Source organism: Rhinolophus sinicus, linkage group LG09 (assembly GCF_036562045.2).
Source record: "Rhinolophus sinicus isolate RSC01 linkage group LG09, ASM3656204v1, whole genome shotgun sequence".
Lineage (NCBI taxonomy): Eukaryota > Metazoa > Chordata > Mammalia > Chiroptera > Rhinolophidae > Rhinolophus > Rhinolophus sinicus.
Genome location: NC_133758.1, coordinates 84061042 through 84088636, shown reverse-complemented (window position 1 = coordinate 84088636; position 27595 = coordinate 84061042). Strand labels below are relative to the sequence as shown.

The window sequence follows — 27595 nt, the reverse complement described above, 5'->3', positions numbered from 1 at the left end:
ACTATATATCTGGAAAACGAAGACAAGAAAAATGAAATATCAAAGAAGGCGGTCAAAAACAATGTATTTACAATAAATAAACATAAAATATAATTTTCTGTCAAATTATCCTATGAGAATGATTAGAAAAACTTGTAGAAAGCAGACTATAAACTGTTGGCTTTAATATCATTTTAGCATCTCAAAACAAGTCAGTAAAAACTGTGATCTCATAGAGCTACTTATTATCTGCTCATTCCTCTGGTAAAGGGGGATATGTAGCCAATTGTGCTGTTTGGTTTTACTTCTGATGAAGTAATATAAGCCAAGAGGGCAGTGATTAAATATCCACATGTGTGTAACTTTTAAAATTGTACAAGTATATTCATTTCTAGTGTTATATTTTTCAAAACTATTGTTCATTACACAACAAAATTGAAATATTCTCCAAGTGACATTCTTTTTTAGGGTAGGATTTTTTCCAATTAATTTCAGCTGCTGGTGATGTTGCCTTTGTTCTGTATTTGATAGCATTGCTCTGTGTTTACCATCTCCCATCTTGGATCCAGTGGATATTCTGCAGACAGTGATCTTATACTCAAATCAGTCCTGTATATCAGATAATAAGAGGGTAGCTTTAAGTAGAGTGAAATCCTATTAACAGCTAAGAAATAGCAGTAGCTGATGTCAGCAGAGATATGCTTACCATGTTTCCCGGAAAATAAGACCTAGCTGGACAATAGCTCTAATGCGTCTTTTGGAGCAAAAATTAATGTAAGACCTGGTCTTATTTTACTATAATATAAGACCTGGTATAATATAATATAATGCATTTAATTAATATGATATAATATAATATAATATAATATAATATAATATAATATAATATAATACTGGGTCTTACATTAATTTTTGCTCCAAAAGACACATTAGAGCTAATTGTCTGGCTAGGTCTTCTTTTCGGGGAAACGGTATTAGGCTAATGCTTACAGATCTAACCTTTGTATCTACCAATTCCAAAGGCATAATATAAAAATCTATAAAGCTCTGACATATGAAAAACTGGTTAAATTAAAGTATACGGATGATTGTTCTTAGAGAATTAGACAAAATTTTTGAAGGACAGTTAAATATTGATGGGCTTATTGGTGTGTCGAGATTTAAACTTGGAAGAAACAGGAAGATTGAATGTGAGACGCGGGCACAGATGAGTTATCTTCTGTTGTTTTGATAGTGTCCTGAATCCAAGTTGGGGCAGGGCTTATCTAGGATGTGCTTTAGGGGATGAAGTTATTTCTTTCAGGAAGCTTTCTTTTTGTCGTCCCTTGGAAGTTTCTGAAAGTGTTGGAATGGTGAAACATGTTGTGGTGTTAAAACATTTTGTGACCTAGTTTTGGCCTAAGTATACTTGTATACCGGCAAGATACACAGGGGATGTAGGCTTTCCTCTTAACAGCTAAGTGAACACAAATGTACACTGAATGTAAATTGCTTTGAAGGCTGTGGATCACACGTTAATAGATTCTGGACCTTGTTTTTCCTTTCGTGAGCCAGACATTCCTTGGATTTAAGGGTGGGTTTAAATTAAAGAGTAGCAAATTGCTTCCCTCTTTGGAAATAAGCAAAATCACCCTCTGATAATAAAATATTTCTTTCACATGTCAAGACATTTACTGAGGAAAGGCAGCATGAGGGGGAAAAATGGGGATAACTTACTTAGTGGCTTGCTCTTTAGGAAATTTGTTTAATAAAAGTGTAATTGCCTCATTATACTGTGTGACCTGAACATAAGGAGACAAAGAAAAAAATGGAAAACACCATACTAGAACTTACATGGCAAAATAAATCTTGTTCTACAGGAGGCAGTCCAGCTTTTGTAGCTCTGTTCTAATTGAGCAAAACATTTTGAGACTCTTTTGGAATTATCTTCAGAACTGTTTTATGAGCCAAACCCCAAAATCAGCATCTTGATTGTCACACTTTTCTGGGGACCCGGAAGAATTTTACTCAGCCTAATCCCCCACTTAATTTATCAGATTTGGCTCAGGCTATTTCCAAAAATATAGTGTACTCTCTTGTGGGACAATTGAATATATTCATTCATTCATTCATTCATTCATTCATTCATTCGCTCGGCCATCATGGCTGAGTGCCTGCAGTGAATCAGGTATGTTGTGGTAATTAATGCATGGGAGACTTGGCTCTGGAAGTGGGAGGGTAGGAGGGAGACAAGTGAGGGTCACGGAGGAGCGTGTTCCCCCATGTGCAGTCTTTGTGGATGAATAGAAGAGCTCACCAGATGGACAGAAAAGGAGAGCTTTCTACACAGCGGTGACAGCTGCTATCAAGGCATAGCACAAAAACTACGCACATTTCGGGAACTACAAATATTTCAGAATTGATAGAATCTAGTGAAATGATGAGAATGGAATGGTAATTGGGGTGAGATCATGAGGGTCCTAATAAGCCATGGAATGGAGAACATACTGGTTAAGAGCGAGGGTTCTCGTGTCTGAATATCTGAGCTGAAATCCTAGCTCCTTCATTTATAGGCTTTCTGATGCTGGGCAGTCTACTCATCTTCAATGCCTTAGTTCTTTTCCTCTGTAAAAGAGATCAAGATACCCACTTTATAGAATGAAGAGGTTTAAATACATAAACGCAGATAAAGTTTTTAGCGCCGTGCCTGGCACACTGTAAGCACTCAATAATGTTAGCTTTTTGTACTGCTATTTTGTTCTGTGCATAAGAGACGAACGACAATGAAGTTATTTTTAAAGAGCAGAGTGTACTTTTTGGCATTGACCACTACTTTCTTCTTGAAACAGTCTCTTCTTTTTATTTTTTTAAACATAACAGTTTTTTGAAACATAATTGACATGCCATAAAATTTACCCATTTGAAGTGGGTGATTTACTGTTTTTAGTATATTCACAGGGTTGTGCAACCATCACCACAATCTAATTTTAGAACATTTTCCCTCTAAAAGAAATCTCGTACCCATTAACAGTCACTCCCCGTTACCTCCCAACCCCCACTCTCTCTCAGCCTAGGCAACCACAATCTACTTGCTGTTTCTATAGATTTGCTTATTCTGGCCATTTCATATGAATGGAATCATGCAGTATGTAGTCTCTTGGGACTGATTTCTCTCACTTAGCATAATGTTTTCAAGAATCGTCCATGTTGTTGCATGTGTCTGTACTTGATTCTTTTTGTGGCTGAATAATATTTCATTGCATGTATATACCACATTTTATTAACCCATTTGTCAACTGATAGGTATTTGGGTTGTTTTTACTTGTTGGCTATTGAACATTACTGTATCAGTTTTTGTATAGACATGTTTTCTTTTCGGTATGTAGGGAAGAGTATAATTGCTGGATCATATGGTTACTCTATGTTTGACATTTTTGAGGAACTGTCAACTTTTTTACAGTGGGTGCACCATATTACATTACCACTAGCAGTATATGAGCATTCCACTTTATCTACGTCTTTGTCACCATTTGTTATTGTCTTTTTTATTTTAGCCATCATAGTGTATATGAAATGGTATATGTCATGGTTTTGATTTGCAGTTCTCTAGTGACTGATGATGTCAACATCTTCTCATGTGTTTAATGGCCCTTGTTATATCATTCTTTGGAGACATGTCTATTCAGATCATTTTCCCATTTTTATATTTTTTGTAGTATTTTATTTTCAGCTTTATTAAGGTATAATGGACAGTGTTTGCCTATTTTTAAATTGGGTTATTTGTCTTTCATTGAGTTGTGAGAGTTTTTACTATTCTGGTTACAAATCTCTTATCAGATATATGATTTGCAAATAGTTTGTCACATTCTTGGGGTTATCTTTTCATGTTCTTAATGATGTCCTTTATAGCACAATGGTTTTAATTTTGATGAATCCAATTTATCTGTTCTTTCTTCTGTTGTTTGTGCTTTTGGTGTCATATCTAAGATGTCATTGCCTAACCCAGGGTTATGAAGATTTACTCCTATATTTTTTTCTAAGAGTTATAGAGGTTTAGTTCTTAGATTTAGGTTTGTGATCCATTTTGAGTTCATTTTTGTTAAATGTTGTGTGGTAGGGGATCCAACTTCATTTTTTGCGTGTGGATATCCAGTTATCCTAGCATCATTTGTTGAAAAGTCTGTTCTTTCCCCATTAAATGGTTTTGACACTCTATTGAAAGTCAAATGAGCATAAACATGAGAATTAATTTCTAGACTCTCAGTTCTAGTCCATTGATCTATATTTTATCTTTATGCAGGTACCACACTGTCTTGAGTACTATAGCTTATAATCGGTTTTGAAACTGATACCAGTGACTCCCTCAGCTTTTCTTTTTCAAGATTATTTTGGATATTTTGAGTTCCTTGCATTTCTCTATGAATTTTAGAATCAGCCTGTCAATTTCTGCTAAAGAGTCTGGGATTTTGAAATGAATTGCATTGAAGCTATAGATCAGTTTTGGAAGTATTGCTCCTTAATTATATTAAGTCCTTCTGAAACATAAATGTAAATGTCTTTCTTTTAACATTGTTTGGTAGTTTTTCAGAGTGAATGTCTTTTGTTAAATTTATACCTAAGTATTTTATTGGTTTTGGTGCTGTTATAAGTAGAGTTGTTTTCTTAATTCCCGTGTTTTTTTGTGACATCATTTTCTTCAGCTGTTTTCTTACCCACCTCTCTGATTCAGTCAGGGATGCTGTTCTTCCTGTTGCATGTGATAACCCCCAACATTCTGTCTTACTTGTATGCTGATAGCTTCCCAGCTGTCACTTGGTGTGTGTCCAAAGCTCCAAGTATGTGTTTATAGTTGTTCATTGGACACTACCACCTGAATGTCATAAACATCTCAGGTTTGTTTCTTCTGAAGTGAACTCATTAATTATTCATCAAATCTTCTCCTCTTTTCTTCTACTCTTTGGAAATAGCACCAACATCTACCTTGTTGCCTAAACCAGAATTCTGAAAATCATTCTAACTTTCTTCCCCTCCTTCAATTTTCACATCCTTATTGGTCACCAAATCCCATGGATTCCACCTTCTAGATACCACTATGGGAGTATAAATTGATACAATCATCTGTAAGGCCATTTGGATCAAAAAGTGTTTTAAAGATTATATATTTGGATTTAAAAAACGTGCATACCTTTTGATTTTTGCAATGCCACTTACAGGAATTTATCATAAGGTAATGAGCCAATGTTACAAGAATAGGGAAATGGTTTAATGAATTACATATATAATGTAATTTGTGCAATTTAAAAAATGGTTTTCTATATACACGTATACGTATATCTAGAGAGAAAGACTTGTGACTGCATTTGCTGCATTGTTAAATTTTCTAAATTGCAGAACATGTAAAGTATAATTTTCTTTTTGTTTAACAACAATAGAAAATAAGCTCTAAGAGAGCAGGGCTCTTGGCTCATTGACCTTAATACTCCCTGAAGAGTGGAGGTGCTCAGTAAATGTTGGTTGGTTGTGTTGGTCTCTCTCTGCTGCTCCTATTTCTGTAATCTGTCTGTATGTCTTACCCGGACTTTTGCCGATGCTTCCTACGCGTTTTCCTCACCTTCAGTTTTATTTCCCCACAGTCTAACTTCTAGTCTGCCGTCAGAGTGGTATTTCCAGGCGCTAAGACTGCCCATAGTGTTGCCCACTGTGAAGTCCGGCAGTTCCTCCCCAGTGCCCATAAAGTAATATCCAGACTTCTTAGCCTGGATTACCAAACTCTTTGCAATTTCGCTGTGTGTATTTTTCCAGCTCTTCTCTTGCCATTTTCCAAATAATCACCAAGTCATGCCCAACTATCTGCAATTCCCCAAATGTGAATTGTCCTGCATATCTACATACCTTTGGACATGCCATTCCTTCCACCTGAACCATGCTAAACTTCCTGTGTTTATCTGGCAAATTCCAGAAGATCCTTTGAAACGCATCTTCCCAGCCACGTCCCCTCTGGACACATTTTAGTGTCTCTTCTTTAGGGCTCCCATACCTCTTGAGCTCTATACAACGTGTAATGTGTATGAGGTATAGGGCTAGAGAGGTAGCGAGGGCAGAGACTATATATCCTGTCTTCAACTCATCGTCTTCCTGCTGACTGGTCTTCTCCTATATCTCCAGCTCAGGGCTTCCCAGTGTTGGTCTGAGGTCTGATACCAATGTTCCATCATCTGTGATGAAATTGGAAAAATAAGGACCCTGTGGTAAATTTTTCAGAAAGCTAATCTACTACATTTCGGGTGTGAAAATGTGCTTTCTTTATGAAATGATATTGATAGTAGATGGTAGAATGTATTTATGTCTTTAGTTGGCTCTGTCAGAGCCCTCAATTTGTTGGAAATGTTATAGATTTTTACCAACCAGAGGGCTGGGAACACTCTCTGTCACATGGGGTGGCACCAAGGCCCTAAAGTCAAAAGCCTATGAGTCATCCTTGACTTCTCCTCCATCCTTATCCCTCCACCTCCGCTACATTCAGACACTTAGCAAGCCAATTCAGCCTCCTAAATATTTCTGGAATCTGTACTCTCCTCTCCGTCCTTGCTGCCAATTCCTTAGGACAGGCCTTCTTTATTTACCTGCAGTAAGTATCCTTACTGGTCTTCTGGCCACTTTTCCTCTCTTATCCATGCCCATCAGAGTGACCTATTTAAAAATCAAAAATAGATACCCATTTTCCACAGGATAGAAGTTCCTTGTGGCATACAAGGTTTCTCCCCGGTAGCACGTCTTGCTGTCCCTTGCTTATACTTTCTCTTGGTTTTGAGAGCCCTTTATTTGTCACTTGCTTGGGTAACTCCTGATAGTCTAAGACAGTTGAATTGTCACTTCCTCTACAAACCTTTCCTATAGGTTTGGGTGAGGAGCCCATTTTTATTACTCTTAAAATACCCTGTATATAGCTCTACCTCAACATTTCCAGGTTAGTTAATATTCATCTTTTTATGTCTGCCTTCCCACTAGACTCTGAACAACTTAAGGCAATGTATTTTATCCATTGATGTTTCTATCGTAGCACTCAATACAATGTTGGAAAATAACAAATATTTAATAACTGTTTGTTGGCTCAATGCATTTGTTCAGTGTTATGATCCAATGTACACTGTAGAAGGTTCATGGACCAGAGTGAGGGGTGAGTGCAGGAAGTCCCCACAAGGCAGGGAGACAGGATAAAGGCCCTCTGTAGAAATCTAGGCGAGAGCGATAAGTACCTGAACTTGGAGTGGTAAGTAAATGGAGAAACACCTCAGTGATGGAATTGGTGGTTGGTTGGACAAATGGGGAAATGGAAGAATCTAGATTACTTGAAGGTTTCTGGACTTAGAAGATTGATTGGATGATGGTGTGGTTCACCAAGGAGATGAGAGCTTTGTTCTAGATACTTTGAAACTAAGGTGTTCAGAAGATTGGTTGAAGTTGTCCAAGAAGTAACTGGGTATGGAGTTTGGGGAGAGAACTGTTTTAGAGAGACAGATTGGGAATTCAACATGTTTAGGTACTATCAGCCATAGCCGTGAAGGAGATCATTGTCATTTGTTGTTTATGGGGGGGGGTGGTGGTGGTGGTGGTGGTGGTGGTGAGAAGAGAATAGGACCCTCAGACTCTAGATATAGAAGATCCAGATGGAGGAGACAGAGCAGCCTGTGAAGGTTTCTAATTAAAATCCTGGTTCTGCATCTTATGAGCTCTGTCATTCTGGACAAATTACCCTCTGAATCTCAGCTTCTTCATCTGTAAAACGAGAATAATAGTACCCACTTAATAGAGATACTGAAAGAATTCAATGAGTTTCTATATTCAGTGAGTCTGATATGGTCCTAGGCTCATAAATGATAGATTAGAGAGGGGATTTAAGAAAATATTTCTCAGGATATGAAGATAATTTCAAAACAGAATTTCTTGGTGATTACACTGGAGATAACATAACAATTAACAACTTAAACTTATAACTGATCTAGTTTGACATGCCACTAACTTAGCTTCCATAGTTTATGAAAACTTTTCCTGTACAGCTCTGTCCCTCCCCCTTTATGTTGTTATTGTCACAAATTACATCTTTATACATTGTGTAACCATTAACATAGATTTATAATTATTGTCATATGCATTTGCCTTTTTAATCACATTAGGAAGAAAAGAGTTCCAAACCAAGATACTCTGATACTGGCTTTTATACTTACCTGTATAGTTAGTTACCTCTGCTGGTGTTCTTTATTTCTTCATACTCGTATGGCTTTGAGTTACTGTCTAGTGTCCTTTCATTTCCACCTGAAGAACTCTCTTTAGCATTTCTTCTAGGGCAGGTGTACTGGCAACAAACTCCCTCAAGCTTTTGTTTATCTGGGAATGTCTTGATTTCTCCTATTTTTGAAGGATCACTTTTCTGGACGTAGAATTGTTGGTTAACATTGTTTTCTTTCAGCACTTTAAATTTGTCGTCCCAGTGCCTCCTGCCCTCCATGGTTTCTGATGAGAAGTCAGCTGTCAGTCTTATCGAGTTTCCCTCATAAGTGATGACTTGCTTATCTCTTGCTGCTTTCAAGATTCTTTCTTTGCTTTTCTACAGTTTGATTTATAATTTGTCTCAATGTGGATTACCTTGCCTCGTGTTCATGTGTCTAGAAAGCATGCAAATAACGGGTCATAATAATGGTCCAGAATTAAATGATTATACTTTAATGATAATAATAATGATCAGGAATCATCCATCAGTAGAACATAATCAATAAATTGTGCTTAAAAAGTCAAGAAAATGTTCAATGCATGCTACAAAGAATTCCATTAAAAACTTTAATTTTTTAAATTAAATACATTGTAGTGACATTGGTTAATAACATTATATAATTTTCAGGTGCACAAAATTATAATTCAACATCTGTATATTTTGTGTGCTCCCCACCCAATGTCTAGTTTCCTTCCATTACCATATATTTGATCCCATTTACCTACTTCATTTTCCCCCACTCTCTCCCCCTCAGGTTACCAGCATTCTGTTGATTATATCTGTGTGTTTGTTTTTGTTTGAAAAACTTTTAAGTTTTAAAAATAGTTTGAGGGCTTAAGATGGGTAAGAATCAGGATGTAAAATATTCACTTTTACATCTAGTTATCATCTAGTTAACAGATTCCCAGTGTAAGTTGTTCCTATGGTTCTTTGCAAAAGAAAAATTCTGCCTTGGAGGAGATACGGATGCAGCTACATTTATAAATTCTTACTTCCTTTAATTTTCAATTGCTCTTAACACCATGAAATACTTAGTTTATTATCTGAAATATTCCTAGAACAAAGATAAAAACTCTAAATAAAATTGACATATTAAAAATCATAACTAGTATTTACACATTTTTACATCCGAACAAAACAACTTACTTTCAGATCCTTAGGCTTAGACGATGATAGAGATACCAGTTCTTCTAACTTTTTCAACTGTGTGCTATTTTCTTATCTTTTTAATAATTTCCTGATGGTGTTCTTAAAATATTTACAGAATTTTTCTCAATATTTACCACAGTAGCTCCTGAAAATTTTGCTGCAGTAAATCTCATTTTAAAATGTAAGATGTTAGATGTTAATTTTCATAATGACCTTTTTTTAAAACCATGCTTTTGTTATTTTAGTTGCTTATACTTTATTATATTAGAAAGGGCACAAAATTTTTAGTCATGAGATCTAGGTGTCTTACTCCTCTATTTAATTGTCACTGAGCACTGTCTTGGCCTGTGTTTCCTAATTTGTAAGACAGCTGTGCAGAACCAGATAATCTCTAAAGCTCCCCATACTTATAAAAATTCCATAATTCTACCATGCAGGATTTTTCCTTGGCTTGTATGATGAACATTAATTTGAAGACTTCATGAGCTGTTGTTTCTCTTTTACTTCTGTTATTTTTGACCTGACAATTAGCCAGATATCAGAAAAATAATTTTATTTTTCCCACATTCTTTGTTATGGAGTTACTCCATAAAAATCACATACCTTTAAAGAGACAGTAATGCATGCATAATATTATTTTCTCCTAGAACAGAATTAAGGACTTAAGTTGTTAACATATTTAATATTAAAAACCACCTTTTTAGAATCGTTAATCAGGATTTTCTCGATAACTCAGAGGAGCAGATTGAAGAAAAGTATATGAGTGGTGGAAGGGAGTAAACTTGAATGGGAAAATAAGCTTTTATAATTCTTATTTTTTAAATGGTGATTTCTTTTTCTTATTAAAAATTGATAAACTGTCATTGTAGAAAGTTCAGCTAAACAAAAAGCAGAGACCACAATTCCATTATCTCATCATCCAGCAGCAATAATTACTCTTACCATCTTAGTTTATCTTTCTACCCTTTTGTGCGTGGACTCTTACTGTACATACTCTTTTGAATCCTGTGTTTTCTTTTAATAATATATTATGAATGCATTTCCATCATTCTATGTTCAATAAATATGAATCTGTATCATCATTTTAAAAACCATGTGGTATGATACACACACACACACACATACATGTGTGCCAAAAAAAAGTATACACATGACTTGTATTCATCTTTTGTTATCGGTATATATTGAATGTTGCAATTTTAATACAGTTTTTTCCTTTCTTAAAATGTGTATGCATTTTTTTGGCACTTTCTGTATTTTGGCCAAGTTATTCTCCAGGAAGGATTTTTTTTTTTTTCACCAATTTGTACTCCCACAATGATGTAGGCCCATTTGCACAACCCGTCATATATGCTGTTCTGTTATATCATTTAAAAGTTTTGTTATCTAATTTGAGGGTCTTAAATAGTATATCCCTGATATTTTCATTTATGTTTCTTTTTTCTTACTGTAGTTTTAACGTTTTCTCATGATTATGCTCATATATGTTTCCTTAAGAGGAACTAATTTCAGTGGTGGTTTTATTAGATAAGAACCTAAGAGTAAGTATTTGACTGAATTAGTGCTGGAGAAATTTACTCACCGAGTAGAGGTATAATTATGAAATGTTTTAGCTTATGATATAGGTAAAAGTTGCTTGGTTTTTTTTCCTAAGACCCAGCAGACAGTTTTCATCACAGATGGTTGCCTAGTTTGGGCTGATTTCGTCATTTTTCCTCAAGAGAGGCCCAGAGCTGGAGAACAGGGCCTTTACAGGTCAGGAATGAAGACAGAATTGAATGTTGTAAGTTGTCCAGAATGTTCCTTTATTCATTTTAACTCAAGCCAGAGCTGTCCATTTTGCTTTCAAAAATATCATTTCACTCATATATTTTTGAGATCAGAATAGCTTTTTAAGCTCTGTTGGGTGAATTGAAGCATGTTATTTTTCTAACTAGTCAAGGGGAAAATATAAGCAGGTTTAGGAGATCAACAGTCTTGAGCTTTATTTTTTTTCCTGTGAATTTTCAACACTTATTATTTCAGCCCAGCGTATAAAGCATGTCCAAGCTTACCAAAGACATTTGAGAACTGGCATTCCCACAATGCCCATCAGCGGTGTGTCTCATCTGCCACAGAGGTCTCTGCCCCAAATACTGTGCTACATACAGAGGTAGGATAGCACAGGGGTTAGGAAATTCGGCTGTGGAACCAGATAGCCCGATTTCACATCTGCACCACTTACTGTCCCTGTGCCTTAGGCGAAGTACGAAACCTCTCTATGGCTGTTTCTTTCCTCTTCTTGTTTTTAAACAGCTTTATTGAGGTATACTTTACATCCCATTAAATTCACCTGCATTAGTGTACAGTTCAGTGGTTTTTAGTATTTTTACTGACTTGTGTAACATCATCATGATCTAATGTTAGAACGTTTCATCGCCCTATAAAGATACCCAGTACCCGTTAGCAGTCATTCTCCATTCCTCCCTCTCCTCTTCTCCTCTGACTATCCCCAGCCCTAGACAATCACTGTCTCTGTGGATCTGCCTATTCTGAACATTTCAAATAAAAGAAATCATGCCATATGTGGCCTTTTGTAACTGTTTGTTTTTACTTAGCATAATTGTTTTCAAGGTTTATCCATTGTCATAGCATGCGTCTGTACTTCATTCCTTTTAATTGCCAATATTCTTCCATTATATGGCTATACCACATTCTGTTTATCCCGTCGTCAGTTAATGAACATTTGTGTACGTACATCTGTTTCTTCATCTTTAAAATGAGTAACATCTCAGAGTTGTTGTGAGGACTCAAAACATCAAAATATGTAGAGGTAGCTAGTAGATAGCGAGCAAACTAACAAGTGTTAGTTCATATTAATGCAATATATTAGTGTGTGAGTCCTCATTTAACATCAGGTAGGAGATTTGGCTTAATCAGAGTACCATGCTTTCCTAATGGTCTCGCTAAAGGTCCTCTCTTTCACTTTGCTCCTGACTTTTCCTTGAGTTGTAACTTGTAAAAATGTCATTCATTCAATAAACATTCATTGAACACCTAGTGTATGTTAGACACTGTTGGGTGCCATGGAGAATTAAAAGAAAAGAATAAGCAAAATTATGGAGAAGCACTTCCAGTTTATGGCTGTCTTGTTTGCACATCTGTAATCTCTAACCTGCCAGTGGGTTTTAGGACATGTGGACCCGCAATCACTCACTCCCTCACACCAAATGCCACAGGTGTTTTGCTCTCAGTCCATTCACTTCTGTGAGGTCCTCGTTTTGACCAACAGATTTATGTTTGTGCAGTGGCTGACTGAAGCTAACTATTGTATAAGGAAAAGGCTAAAACTAAGGTAATCGTGTTTAGGTAGAGACCTCAACAGGTAAGAGCAGTGCCTCATCCCTGGCAGTAGCTGGGGTTGGTAAATGGCGCTTATTCTGATCAAGACATAATGGCCCCTAAGTTTCTCAGTTGGCATGTTTCTTCCTTTCCTCGAGTTGACTTTTATGTTCTTTTTGAACTTACACAACTATTTTGTACTGGAGGTTGACTCAGCAAAAGTATCAACTCATCATTGTTTAGCTGCCTGTGTTTCCTTTCTTGCTCTTGACTTTTGGGAGACAGTGATCCACAGAGTGAATTCACTTATTGAATATTTGGCCCCTGCTACCATTCTCTTCCTACAAGAGAGGAATCATGTTTTTGTGATTTCTTCATGTGATTTGGCTCTGTTTCCTTCCTCCTATAACAGCATATAGTTAGCGTAACAGAGTGATGTGCTAACTCCCTCTTCTCTCTGCCTCTCATTCAGCTAAAATGCATTAGCAGTTCGAAGAATTGTGTTTGATAATGTAAGAGTGACTCTAGTGCTTTGCTGTATGACTATGAAAGAAGTTTGAATTCTATTATCTAATATCCACTTCAGGAGTTCATCTTGAATAGGAGCAGGGCAGCATACATGCATCCCATATGCCCATTATGACACCCCAAAAGCCTTTTTGGGGCCTAGCTAGTAGGATACCAGTTTTGTGCTGATCATATGGTGGCAGTGTGTTGCCATATATACAAGTTGTACTGTTTGCTCAATTTTAAATATTTACTGTAGTGCAAGTCACATCTTGTAAACTTGCCCAGATTGGGGGATTCCCATTCAATCCGTAAAACATTTTTTAGTTCCTGGTGCAAAGGTGTTAACTCATAGACCCTCCTCACCAGATGCATGAAGATAGACGCTCAAACTACATGAGTAGAAACTTGAAAGATGAACTGAAAGAAGATGAACTGTGAAACACTCTATGAACACTCTCTTTAAGGCGAGAGACATAAAATGATTTCATAAAGAAAAGTCGTTGACTTTGCATTCCCTTGTCCGGTTGTGGTAGCCTTAAGTATAACAATATGAACACAGGTGGGTCCCTGCTTGAGAGCTGTTGTTGCTACGGCGTTCCCGTGCATTTCCACTTTTCAGCAACAGCTAGCAGGAGAGGCGTTGTTTCATTGAGGGCTCAGGAGGATATGCTTCTGAGCATTGGACTCAGCCTTTCAATTAATTAAATTCTGTATCTTTGTATCATTTTAAAATACTTCTTTTTTGCCTCCTTACTTACTTTTACCCACTGAGTCCTTTCCTGTTCTCGGTTCCATATTACTGTTTGCGATGAGCTTGTCTGTCTGTCTTCTTCCTTTCCCTCCTTTTTCTTGACGAAATGTCCCTGTGGTCTGACCAGGAACTTCAAATAGGAATTCTAGAAAGAAGCCTCATGGATTTTGGGGAGAGATTAATTAGTCTGCTCTGCTGCTGTCAGTTACTTTTGCCCATTGGACAGGCTCATGGAGGAACCATTTAAGGTGAATCGCCTCTCAGCAAGTCAGAGAACTGGTGTAGTCACCTGGAGAAAACTACTACTGCTTATGTGCTTGAGCTTAATTCATTTTGTTTAATATTATAAAATGTACTTGAGGTTAGATATTGATGTTTCAAAGTCATTGAATCATTTCAAAATTTGGGTAGCTGTCTGAGGATTTTTTTTATTTTTTATTTTTTGGTGTTTTGGTAAATAATAAAACCCAACTCAAACTGGGTAAGCACGACGGCGACGTTACTGGCTCACATAACTAATAAATGCAGGGGTAGGTAAGTCAGGCCCAGGTGGGTCCAGGTGCTTAAACAGTGTCATCTGGAATCTCTTGACTATCACTTCTCTTCTCTGGCTCTGTTTGGTGTTGGCCGTGTTCACCATGGTAGGCTCACTAAAGTGGTGGCAAAGATGCCCTAAGCAGCTACAGGTTTGGTGATTCCAGAATAAAGAGAGTTCTCCTCCCCCAGACCTTCTAGTAAAATTCCTGGGACTGGTTGTCATGGTCCTGTTCATCCCTGAATCAGTCATTGTCACTGTCTGTCCAAGGCAGGTTATATGCCATCCTATGCCCAGGCCCCCAAAACCATATTGCCTGAGTATGGGGGTGGGAGTGGTTCCTCAACAAAAAATGAGAATATGGTTTGTAGAAGAGGTAATGGAGATTGGAAAGGCAGACACCACAGGTGTATCCTGTAATAGGCTATAGAGTGAATTGACTCTGAGGTGATATATAAAGTTTCACACACTGTCTATAGAAAATGATTTGGAATGAATGCATATCCATATACCATTACTTATAGTTTTACATGTCAGTGTTCTCTCTTCCAACTGGATAGTGAAGTTCTCAAAAACAATAGCCATCTTAGATCTACTGGACTCTTTAAAAGCAAGTACAGTATGTGCTCATGGTCAGTACTGATAAATGTTTATTGATGCTGCTGAAACGGCGGTTTCCTTCTTGCAACATGCTCCTTAGTGTTGGTGGGAAGTACTTCTGGAGTTGTACCGTCCAGTGCTGATTGAGAATAAGTGTGTCCCCAGCCCATATTTAATGAGCAAAAGGAGAAGGAACACCCTGGCCTGTCTGCAGTACTGTTGGGCTAGTGCGATGTGTGAACATACATTTGGTGCATGCAAACTATAGAATGTGCTTCATGGACTACAGAGGAAGAGATGAGAGATTAAAACAATTTTTTTTGCTCAATTCCAAAGAATGGCTGTAGTTCAAATAAAATTTTGTTTAGCGCCCTTAGGCAGTTGGGCCGGACTTCCCACAGCTCTTGAATTATTTGATGTCCAAACATTCAAGAGTATGGAAAAATAAAAGTGACAGGAAAAGAAATCCTCATAGAACTTCTTGTGACAGGTTAACGTTTAATCAGAGCAAATAATGCAGATTTTCCCATTTATTATAACCCCAATAGAAAGGCAGGGCTTGTGGTTACAAAGCATGTTGTTTGGGAGATCTTTGAAAATTACAATCTGGAAATGGCAAGCCCTCCTGCGGGTAATCTCATCCATTAGATAAAGACAACTTGCGAATGCAGTAGATCCAGAAGAGCAAGGTAAATGGAGAACATGAACAGGGAGCAGTCCTAAGAATTACAGGGGGTAGGTAAGATGCAGTTAATTTACAGACATAGTTTGTTAAAGGAGATAATCACAGCACTGGGACCACTGGAAAGCTGTGTGCTGTGCTGGACTGCAATGCGTGCTCTCTGCCCTGCAGCTGGGGGGTCAGGACAACACAGACAGCGAGAGAACTTACTTTACGAGGTATTGAGGAGCTTGGCTGACTTCATTGTGAAATGATAACAACCTACCTGCCTCTTTTGGATTGCATTTTGCGCAGCTAAACTGGATTCCTAGACTCAGTAAGTGCTGAGAACTACTTTTCACTTCTACTTTTTGAACATTCACTTGGGTCACGTTCAGCCAAGCTCTGATAGATAAATATCGAACGGTAGTTTTCATTTCCTCTAAAAAGTCATTTGAGCTACTTTGTTCACATTCAGCACAGTGTGATTATGTTTCTCTTATGGAACTGCAGTCACGCAGCCATGGACACGGTACTTTTTGTCAGTTTTACTGAATAGCAACAACAACAAAATAATAAAGTTTTAAACAGCCCTAAGCTGTTGGTCAACACAAGGGCTCCTACAGTTGAAGTTATTTTCCAGTGTTTATGCTCAAATGTTCAGACCTGTCTGGCTCTTTGGTTTTGCACGTGTAGGGGCTATAGGCAGCCAGGCCACATTCCTCATTGATTTATATAAATATATTACAGATTGTTAACCTCCTGCCAAATATCAGGGATTCCAGTTCTTGTGGAGCTCCGTTACTTTAGGTGAGACTTGCGTCTGTCGTCTCTTTGTTGCCCACCAGAGTGACTGTTATTTGATTTGGGGTAATTCCAGAGGGAGTCATTGTAGATAAAAAAGCATCATGCATATTCTGTCCTAAAATTCTTAAGATTCATATTTATTACTTTTGACTCAGAATGCATTTCCTACCCTTTATGAGTAATATACCTTAATTTTTACGGTGCTAGTGTTCACTAAATAATTAAGTCAGACGAAAGTTCATGTTTTCGTGTAGAGCAATATTTCCCAAAATGTCTTCTGTGGAGTACTGGGTCCATAGGATGTTGATACCCAGCGTTGAGCATCATAAAGGGTCCTCCTAGGACTTTCACTTCCCTTGATGACCCTTGTGAATTTTGGAGGAGAATGTAATACACTCCATTTCCCAGGTGAAATGAATAATGGCACCTTAGAAAAAGAAAAAGCATGATCTCCTTGAACCAGCATGAGTCACTTCTACCTAACACCATTCTTTCTGTAGCCTAAAGAATATATGATTATGTACATTAAAATTCATACAAGGATGCTCTACTCTGTGCACTGTGACACATCTCTTTAAAAATTCCCCTTTTTAAAACTTACCAATGAAAATTAGGGCCTTTTCTCAAAATGGTTTAATATTTAGTGCAATTAGCATTGGCTTCGGTGAGCTCATCTTTGCATATCTCAGGTGGAGTCCAGTTGCTACAGGTGGCATCAGTGAGTCTTAATATTTTGAAGAGAGTGATCTAACTTTGAGGAAAATAGCTTGGGTGGATTAGATGCTGTTCTTGAGTTGTGTCATACAAAGAGTGTTTGAAAACGGTTTCATGAGATGAAGCAACATAGCATACTGCCGCGGCTGTTAGGTAACTAACAACGGTCTGAGAGCAGGTGACATTGATTCAGCAGTATTTTATGATCACTTCATTCTCCAATTATGTCCCCGTCAAAATTTTGTTTTCCTTTTAGAAATTACTAAAATGTCTTGTATATTGCAAACTCTAAGTGCAAAAAGAACTGGAGTTACTATTGCACTTCTTTACCCGAGGCAGTGATAAGCACTGTATTTTTTTCATTAAGGAACTGTATTAATAATAATGGAAAACATTTTAAAGTAATGTTTAAGAAGCACAACTAATGGTGCAGTTCCTGTGTTTGTGCTTGATTTTAGTACATACCATTTTTAATTTATTGCTGTTTTGTTTTATTACAAAAATAGAAGCAACAGAGATAGAAAGAAGCTTGGTGATTGTGGAACTCCTTTTTCTTCAAAAGGAAGAAAAAAGTGAAGCTTATCAAACTTTGTGGATTTAGTGGAAAGAAAATGGTTCACAGGAACCTATGAATAAATGGGAGTTAACTCAAATTACCAAATTGAAAGAGTTGTTTTGATAAACATCCCAGGCATCAAATCCATGCATAATAGCAATCATATTTTTCATAGTATGGCACTCAGAATATATGGTACTATCTTTAATAAATTTACTAATTAGGTGTCTTTACTTTAGCAGAATAATTTTTCACAGTAAGTCACATTAGCAACATTAGAAGACTTTAAAATTTAAAAAAATTAACTTTGGAAATAGATGATTAAAACTTTAGCACTCAGAATATTTGGAAGTAAATAAATGTGAAGAAGAAATGCAGTTGATCTTAATTGATTGTAATGGAGTTGTAGAACTCACCCCAAACTGCCCATAATTAAAAAGTAGTTTGGATCTGGCTGTGAAGTCTGTGTGGTTGGTGGTGGTGGTGTTCACCCCACCAGATTTAACTTAATTATAGTGTTCTTTAGTTTCTTTTAAAGTTTCATTTAGATTCACAGAGAAGTACCAAATATTGTGGGGCCCGTATAGCCCAGAAATGCTGTGGCGTGGCGTGGCGAACCATCTAGGCATTGCAAGTGTAATCATGGTAATATACAAAGTGGATAAGTGAGAGTCAGGCCTGCATTTTAGTAATTGGGTTATTTGCGCATTTATAGTTAGTCTATTTGAAAAGAGTGTTATTAAACTTTGTAAAATGAAAGAAAATAATATGAATAGCGTTTTATTAGCCTTTTCTTAGTAGTTTTTAAAATTAAAGTTTATTGGAGTGACAATGGTTACTCAAGTTACATATGTTTGAGGTGTACAATTCTGTGATACACATTGTACACTTCATCTATATATCATTGTGTGTTCACCACCCAGAGTCAGTTCTCCTCCATCACCATATATTTGACTCCCTTTTACTCTCTTCTACTATTCCCCCTCTCTCCCTTACCCTCTGGTAACCACTGAACTATTGTCTGTGTCTATGAGTTTTTGTTTCTTTGTCTTGTTCCTTTGTTGCTTTTCCTAGTATTTATATTATATTCTCATCAAGAAATTTACTTACAGCTTGTTTATAAGGGTTTGTTTAATTTTTCAAACGTTTGGTGAACATCTCATGTACCAAATAGTGTGCTATGTATGGTTGAAATCAAAGGAAAATTTGTCCTTTGGCCTGAAATTTTTTTTACTACTAAAGGCTTTGTTTTTAAAACTTAAATATTGTATTAGTTGTAGGATTTAATAGAAGATACTGAATTCATCCATCCAAACTTAATTATTACATTTGTTAGTCTGTCTTTACCATTTAAAAGTGATAGAGTTTACCAATGCAGTTTTTCCCACCACCACCAGAAGAAAGTTTAAATTTCACAGTTTGATTAGCATGACATTCGGAATTTTAAAACTAAGAATTTATGCCCTTTCCAGGAAAATTACATGATTTATCAGGATGAGAAGGTTCTTTTACCAAAAAAAAAAGAAAGAAAGAAAGAAAGAAAGAAAGAAAGAAAGAAAGAAAGAAAGAAAGAAAGAAAGAAAGAAAGAAATTTCTCCATATTTTATCATACTTATTTTCACAGGCCTGATTTAAATTCCAGGAAAAAGAAAACTTCATTGCAGTGTCCACATCTCCAAAGAATGCTCAATCTGTCTCTTTAATAATTCTGGAACTGTGAATTGAGAAGCACCATCTACTTCCTAGGCTGCAGTTTTGGAACTATCTCCATCAGCACGTTCTACCTAAGATCTTAACTAAGGAAACTCTCCAAGCAGATGTTCTCATGCTCCAGCTATGTTGCTTTCTCTTTGCTCCTATGCATTTTGTCACCACTTAACCAAGTGCTCCTCTCCTGAACTTTCACATTGATATTTTTTAAATATTCTTTTTATTTTTCAATTACAGTTAATATGCAATATTATATTAGTTTCAGGTGTACAACATAGTGATTAGACGTTTGTATAACTTACGAGGTGATCACCCCGATAAATCTAGTAACCATCTGACCCATACATAGTTATTACATTATTATTGACTGTATTCCTTATGCTGTACCCTATATCTCCTTGACTGTTTTGTAACTACCAGTTTGTACTTCTTAATCCCTTTCTCTTTTTCACTTGTCCCCCAACCCTCTTCCCATCTGGCAACCATCAGTTTGTTCTCGTATCTATGAGTTTGTTTCTGTTTTGTTTTGTTCTTTACATTCCACATGTAAGTGAAATCATGGCATTTGTCTTTCTCTCTCTGACTTACTCCACTCAGCACAATATCCTCTAGATCCATCCATGTTGTTGCAGATGGCAAGATTTCATTATTTTTTGTGGCTGAGTAATATTCCATTGTATATATATACCACCTCTTCTTTATCCAGTCATCCATTGATGGACAACCAGGTTGCCTCCATATCTTGGCTGTTGTAAATAATGTTGTAATGAGCATAATGCACATGTCCCTTTGAAGTAGTGTTTTGGGTTTCTTTGGATAAATACTCAGAAGTGGGATTGCTGGATCCTTCTTTGTCTCTTATTATAGCTTTTGTTTTAAAATCTGGTATAAGTATTGCTACCCCAGCTTTCTTTTTGTTTCCATTTTCATGAAATGTCTTTTTCCATCCCTTTACTTTCAGTCTGAGTGTCTTCAACGTGAAGTGTAGGCAGCATATGTAAGGATCTTGTTTTTTATCCCTTCAGCCACCATGTCTTTTGATTGGAGCAATTAATCCACTCGCATTTAAAGTAATTGTTGATAGATATATAGTTGTTGCCATTTTATTATTCATATTTTTTCTTCTTAAAGAAGTCTCTTTAACATTTTTTATAATACTGGTTTAATGATGATGAATTCCTTTAGCTTTTTCTTGTCTGGAAAGCTTTTTATCTGTCCTTCGATTCTAAATGATAGTCTTGGGGGGCAGAGTAATCTTGGTTGTAGATCCTTCTTTTCATCATTTTGAATATTTCGTGCCAATGTCTTCCGGCCTACAAAGTTTCTGTTGATAAATCACCTGACAGTCTTATGGAAATTCCCTTGTAGGTAACTAACTGCTTTTTCTCTTGCTGCTGTTAAGATTCTCTCTTTGTCTTTCACCTTTGGCATTTTCAGTATGATGTGTCATGATGTGGGCCTGTTTGGGTTCATTTTGTTTGGGACTCTATGCTTCCCTGGGGTTGTATGTCTATTTCCTTCACCAGGTTAAGAAAGTTTTCCATCATTATTTCTTCAAACAGATTTTCAATTACTTGCTCTTTCTATTTTTTTGGTATCCTTATGTTGCTAATGTTGGCATGCTTGATGTTGTCCCAGAAGCCCCTTAAACTATCCTCATTTCTTTGGATTCATTTTTTTTCTTTTTGCTGTTCCAATTAGGTGTTTTCTGCTACCTTATCTTCTAAATCACTGATTCGACCCTCTGCTTCATCTAATCTGCTGTTGATTCCCTGTAATGTATTCTTCATTTCAGTTATTCTAGTCTTCATTTTTGATTGATTCTTTTTTATGTTTTCTATCTCCATTATTGTGTTTCCTATCTCTTTGTTGAAGTTCTCACTGAGATCATTGAGTGGCCTTATAACCAGTGTTTTGATCTCTGAATCTGGTCAATTGCTTATCTCCATTTTGTTTTGTTCTTTTTCTGGAGCTTTGCTCTCTCCTGTTCTTTCATTTCTTTGTTTCCCCTTTTTGGCTGCCTCCCTGTGTCTGTTTCTGTGTACTAGGTAGAGGTGCTATGTCTCCCAGTACTAATAGAGTGGCCTTAATATAGTAGGTGTCCTGTGGGGCCCAGTGGTGCAGTTTCCCTTATCACCTGAGCCAGGTACTCCAGGTGTGTCCCTTGTGTGGATTGTGTGTGCCCTCCTGTTGTAGTTGAGTCTTGGTTGATGTTTGCACATCGGTGGAAGGGATTGACCCTCAGGCTGATTGGTGAGGACTGGCTGTGACTGCAGTGGAGGAGCTGCTGTGCAGGGGCTGACCCTACAGAGCAGGATTTCTTTAGCAGGGCTCTGGTGCCTGCCCAGTCTGCTCTTTGGCTGCAGCTTGTGCCCTGCCTGGGGCCACCTGGCATGAGCCACAAAGCAATCCACAGATAGCCACTGCCCGCATGGGGTTCGGAGGTTTCTAGGAGGGGCTAAGCTGTGAACAAAGTCCTCGGCCACTAGTGACAGGCTTTGGGCTGCTTAGCAAGAGTTATGGGTCACAGTGAGGCTAGATGCTGCTTGTTTGGGGTTTGTGAATCTTTGAGAGATTTTAGGAAAATCCATAGCACAAGCCAAGATAAGCTACTTGTATGCGGAAGCCACTGGGAGTTGCTTCAGTAGGCCTGAGAGTTGGATGGGGTTGGGTTCTCAGGAAATCACTAGGGCAGGGCAAACAGTGTCAGCTAAGTTGATAGATACTCATATATGGTGCTCGCCTAAACCAGCATGGTAGGAGATGGAAGGTCTCAACAAAGGAACAGTGCCTTCTACCAGCACTTCTGTCTGGGAGAAAGCTGCCGCTCCAGCCCTCACTGTGAAGCTAGACAATTTAGTTCCTCCTCGTATGTCCCTGGCAGTTTTCGAGCTGCTACCTCAACACTGGAGCTCAGAGCAAGAGAGTCCATCAGTCAGTAAGTTTGTGCACGGGCCTTTTAAGAGGAGTACCTGGGACTCTAGCTGCCTTCCATCTCGCTCAGCCATAATCTCCACTGGTTTTCACAGCCAAAAGTTGTGGGGACTTCTCTTTTCCTCACTGAAACCCTGGGCTAGGGAGCCTGGTGTGAGGCTGGAACCCCTCACTCCTCCAGGGGAGGGGACCTCCACAGCTGAGATAGCCCTCCAGATTTTTAACTGCGACACGCGGGTGTGGAACCAGCCTTTCTGCATCTCTGACGCTCCTACCAGTCTCCATGTGGCTTCGTCTGTATGTCCTTAGTTATAGGACTTCTGTTCAACTAGACTTCAGGCGATTCTCGTTGATGGTTCTTTTTTAGTGTAGTTGTAATTTTGATGTGATTGTGAGAGGAGGCAAGCACAGGGTTTACCTACTCTGACATCTTGACCGGAAATTCTCATATTGATATTAAAGTGTCATATCCCTTTAGGTATTCTGACATATTATCACATGATCAACATTTGCCTTTTTCTCCTCTGTTTAATCAGATTGAAGGTTATGTGTAAGACATACAGGTTACTTCTTGGCTTATTGCCACCTACTTAATATCTCTTTCTTTCTTTCTTTTAGGTTATTTGATGTGTGCACAGTGTCACGAACAGACAGAGAAACCAAACTAACATTAGTATTTGAACATGTTGATCAAGACTTGACCACTTATTTGGATAAAGTTCCAGAGCCTGGAGTGCCCACGGAAACCATAAAGGTACTAAGAATCATCTTTCTACCAGTGTGACTGGTCAAACAGTCACACTGTTATAGTCTATTAAGCAATGGCATTCTTTCCTTATGCAAATTGATAGAATTAAAGCTTTTGGAAGTCAATATATATAGATATACCCAATACAACTAAGTGGGATGTTTACAGAATAAGATATCTTCTAGTTCATTAATCTTAGGACACAGTGGGAAAATCCTTTAGTTCTAATACATTTATTGAAAAACATCTATTTGTACATTATCTAGCTCTAATCTGTAAAGTATAGTGTAAATATAGCTCAGTCTTTTTCTGATGGTTCATGAACTCTGAGAGATATAATTTGAAACATTCATGAGCACATTGAATATTATAATTGTATACTGGCTGCAGGACATATCTATGCTATGTAAGTGTGAAATACTGATTATTAGGCCCTTTCTCCATTTTTTCTCATTCATAAAACATAGAAAGCCTAAATGCCAGGTACCATCCCAAACTCCTGGGATTCAAAGACGACTTGAACTCCTTAGAGGTCAGCAAGCTAGATACAGCGTACTTCCTAGGAGTTCTTTCTTCTTTTAAGTCTCATGGAAAAAGCTACTTATAAAGTCTTGTTGATCTTAATTCCATTTTGCTTAATTGAACTTCCCACTGGATCTTTTAGATCTATGCACATTATGTGCAGGTCTTCATGAAGACCCTTTTGTTTTGTGAATTAGGTGACTTAATTAAACACACTCCTTACCTTATCAATTCACTGTTTAGAAATGAGTTATAGAATTCAGCATCCATTGCCGGGTGGGAGGGGAAGTTGAGGAGCAGGTGAAAAAGTTAAAAGGGTTAAAAAATACAAACTGGTATTTACAGAATAGTCAGGGATATAAAATACATCCTAGGAAATATAGTCAAGAAAACAGTAATAACTGTGTATAGTGCCAGGTTGGTACTAGACTTATCAGGGGATCACTTTGTTAATTATGTAAATGTCTAACCACTATGTTATACACCTCAAGTTAATATAAAAATAATATTGAATGTCAACGGTAATTGAAAAATTAAAAAAATATTTTAAAGAATTCAGCATCATTTTAGATAGGGAGTGAATAACTGAAAATAGTTTATCTTCTGAACACAGCAAGAAATGTCTTTTAGTGATAGTGGCGAGGTGGTATTCCCAGATACTGACACATTTAGAACTTGACATATTTAATGATTTATTCCTTTGGTTTTAGACTAATATAGAATTTATTTTCTCCCATCTGCCTTTCATAAAAAAAATTTATTAAAAAAAAAAATGGTGCTCAGTAATGGTCTCATTTCTTCCTGAACAGTTTCAAGGACATTAAATCCCTTTAAGTATAGGTATTCCTAATTATCTGCTCTATCTCTTCACCCCTTTCCCTCTGAAATTCTGTTCCAGTCCTATGGCTTCAGTTCTCTCCTTTATGAGTTTGACCAAAACCCCATGTTCAGCATGCAGGGGCATAGCCCGTTTTCATGAGCTCTTATTTTCTGACCAAATTGGACTAATCCCCATTCTCTTAGTGTGGCTCATAATTTCCTGCTTCTGTGGCTCTCCTTCTCATTGCCATTTCTTTGCTCCCCCCGCCCATAACCATCTGCTTAAAATTCCAAGGCTCACCCCAAATATCATTTGATCAACTTTTACAGCTGGATGTAATCTCATTTGTCTTGAAGCACTTGAGCACTTTTTCTCTCCCTTTTTATCTTCATTCTTAATTTTTAAACATTTTCTGAACTATGCTAATCTACTTTTCTTCCTTATTAAATATTAAGGAGGTTTTTTTTTTTTTTTTTTTGCTTGTTTTTTTTTGGTTTTGTTTGTTTGTTTTTCTGGTAATTTGAGCATTTGTGATCCTTTAAGGTCATTACTGAAAACATGAATAATCATTGAAAAGCATTAGAATACTATCCAGTGGACAGTTTTAAGCTGAATATATAATTGATACAATATATATTTTTAATAACTACTTACATGGTTTCTGGGATTGATTTCTTTTTAAGAATTGGTATGCAGGATAAACATCTGCTAGGGAGGAGGTTGCGGCTAGTTGAAGTTCTGGTTAATTGAAACACATAACTGGAGAACAAATATTTCATTATTACATAGACTTCATTTGTGAGAAGCCTCAACAACTGTATCAAGAGAATGTCATATGGTGAACAACCTATTGAGAACATAGATTGGATTCTTTAGATAGAATGTTTTATTGTAATGAGTTTTTCTGCATATACTTGTGCAAATATTAATTGACCATGTACAGGGAGAGTTCTGTGCTAGGCACTTTGGAGACCCAGAATTAAATTAGTCATGAACATAGGTTCCAGGACCTTAGAGTATCAGGGAAGAGGTAAGGGCACACAGAAACATATAGTACACGTTCTCTATAGTTAAATAGGTTGGGGGGTATTTGCAAGTGAAAAAACAAAAACAAAAACCTATTTGTCCATAAGCACAATCTATAGCAGATTTTTTGCATTATGATCCCAAAATATCTTCTAAAGTGTTTTTAAAAATCATAGATATTATTGACATTGTCTGATATGTATCAGAACATGCCATGTTGCAAAATATTATAAATATGTAAAATAGTTTGACAAGAAATATATGTAAAGTAGAAAATCAAGGGAAGACCGCCAACAGGATTGCGTAGGCTAAGGGAATTTTCCTCAACCACTTGTGTGTCTCCCACTGTGTTTACTGTGGCACTGGTTCCCTGTCAGCCCACTTAAATTCCAGATATTCTAGTGCTCATTCAGGACATAAATTACACTGGTGGGCAGAGGTTGGATAAAACTGGGGTGCTCGGTGGTCTCTTGACTAGATATTATAGGAGTAAAATTTCTGTGTTCAATACCATTTTCATCAAACCTGTTTGTTTTCTAATAACCCCTTAATGGGCTTATTTTCCCAGTTTATTTATATCATATTACAGTTTTTTGAATGCACTTAAATACCATTTGTTTGTTTGTTTGTTTAAGGCACAAAACCATCCCCTGAATCCCTAAGTTTTTGTGAAGGTTGATAGTTGGGTGAACTCAGAGGGAAATTTTGTAATTATTGCATAGTGCTCATGTCAGACTTTGATAAAGTGAGTTAAGGGGATAGTATTGAACTGAAAATTGTTATTGAGAGGCTCATGAGAATAAGATAAAAGTATAAGTGGTCCTTTCCAATATTTTAAAATCTACCTTATTCTAAAAAGAAACATAAACAGATACATCTTATTCATACTTCATCATGAGGTTTTCATCACATTCTTGAAGCTCTTTTCTTGATGTCCTAAGGTGTATCCATTCATGTTGATGGTGACGTTTTCATAAAGAAGTCTATTGCCTGCTCTACTGTGAAGTCAATAAATATCATATTTTGCTTCATAGGCTTATCATTACCATATCTTGCTGTCTTCTTTCTAACTCAGGAGTTATTTTTTGATCTACTTAATTATGAAGGAATTTGGTGCTGTCTTTATTTAATTTTTATTTGATCGTTTGAGATTTCATACTGTCTTCTTGGCCTTCTAAGCCTTAATGATTCAGTAGTTGACACCTTAATGATTGTCATATTTTTTTCTTTTAGGGTTCATGATAAATTTTGAGTCTGTGCTTACCTAGTACCTTCTGTTTATGGAGATTTACGAGAAAAAAACAGGCTTTTCAGATTGTTATTTTTTGTCTTTCATGCCTTTATCTGCCAACCAATAAGAAAAGATCGGGAAGAACATTCCCTCACCTTCTTCCTTCGTCATTCGTAACCCAGAAAAAGAACTACACATATATGGTGGGATATATATGGAAAGAGACTCCTGTGTACAATCTTATGCTTTCCATGCTTTCAAAATGTAATGCCCTGTTTTACTGAACTAAAATGTGGTACTTAGGCCTCCCTTTATATTATATTTCCTAGTACATGACCTGGCTTCTCATTTTATAAACTATGAGAACCTGGTATCATTCTTTGGACATTCTGTGAATGTAACATGTTTGATGCAATTGGCAATATAACTTCACAAGTAGAAATTCAAAGGCACTGAAAAGTCACACAAAAAGAAGATCAACTGTCTCTCCAAAACAGGACAAGGTTCTTTTAGCTCAAGACCATATGGCCTCTTTGGATGACTCAATCTTGGAATAAAAATTCTATTTTATTTATGTATCTCTATGACAAATGAATTCTATAGGGCTTGAGAAGGCCAAAAAAGCTCAAAGTTTGTGTGTCTGTGTGGGTCATTTTCTCTGTGAATTACATTTCGTTTTATCTTCAGTTGAATGTTTCCTAGAGATTTCTGTTGGTTGTAATAGTTTCAGTAGGAGATAAAGCATACTATTAGGTTTATTTTACAAAACCCAG

The 27595-nt window shown here is 36.9% G+C and overlaps 1 protein-coding gene across 4 annotated transcripts in view; it reads left to right on the top strand.

The window, feature by feature from the left end:
* The window catches only part of CDK6 (cyclin dependent kinase 6), a 218899-nt gene that overhangs the window by 43579 nt on the left and 147725 nt on the right, over positions 1–27595 (top strand). For all 4 annotated transcript variants that reach the window (XM_019729705.2, XM_074340727.1, XM_074340726.1 and 1 more), the window contains exon 3: positions 23094–23229. In XM_019729705.2, coding sequence (XP_019585264.1) covers positions 23094–23229 — 136 coding nt within the window. The remainder of the gene's footprint in view (positions 1–23093; positions 23230–27595) is intronic.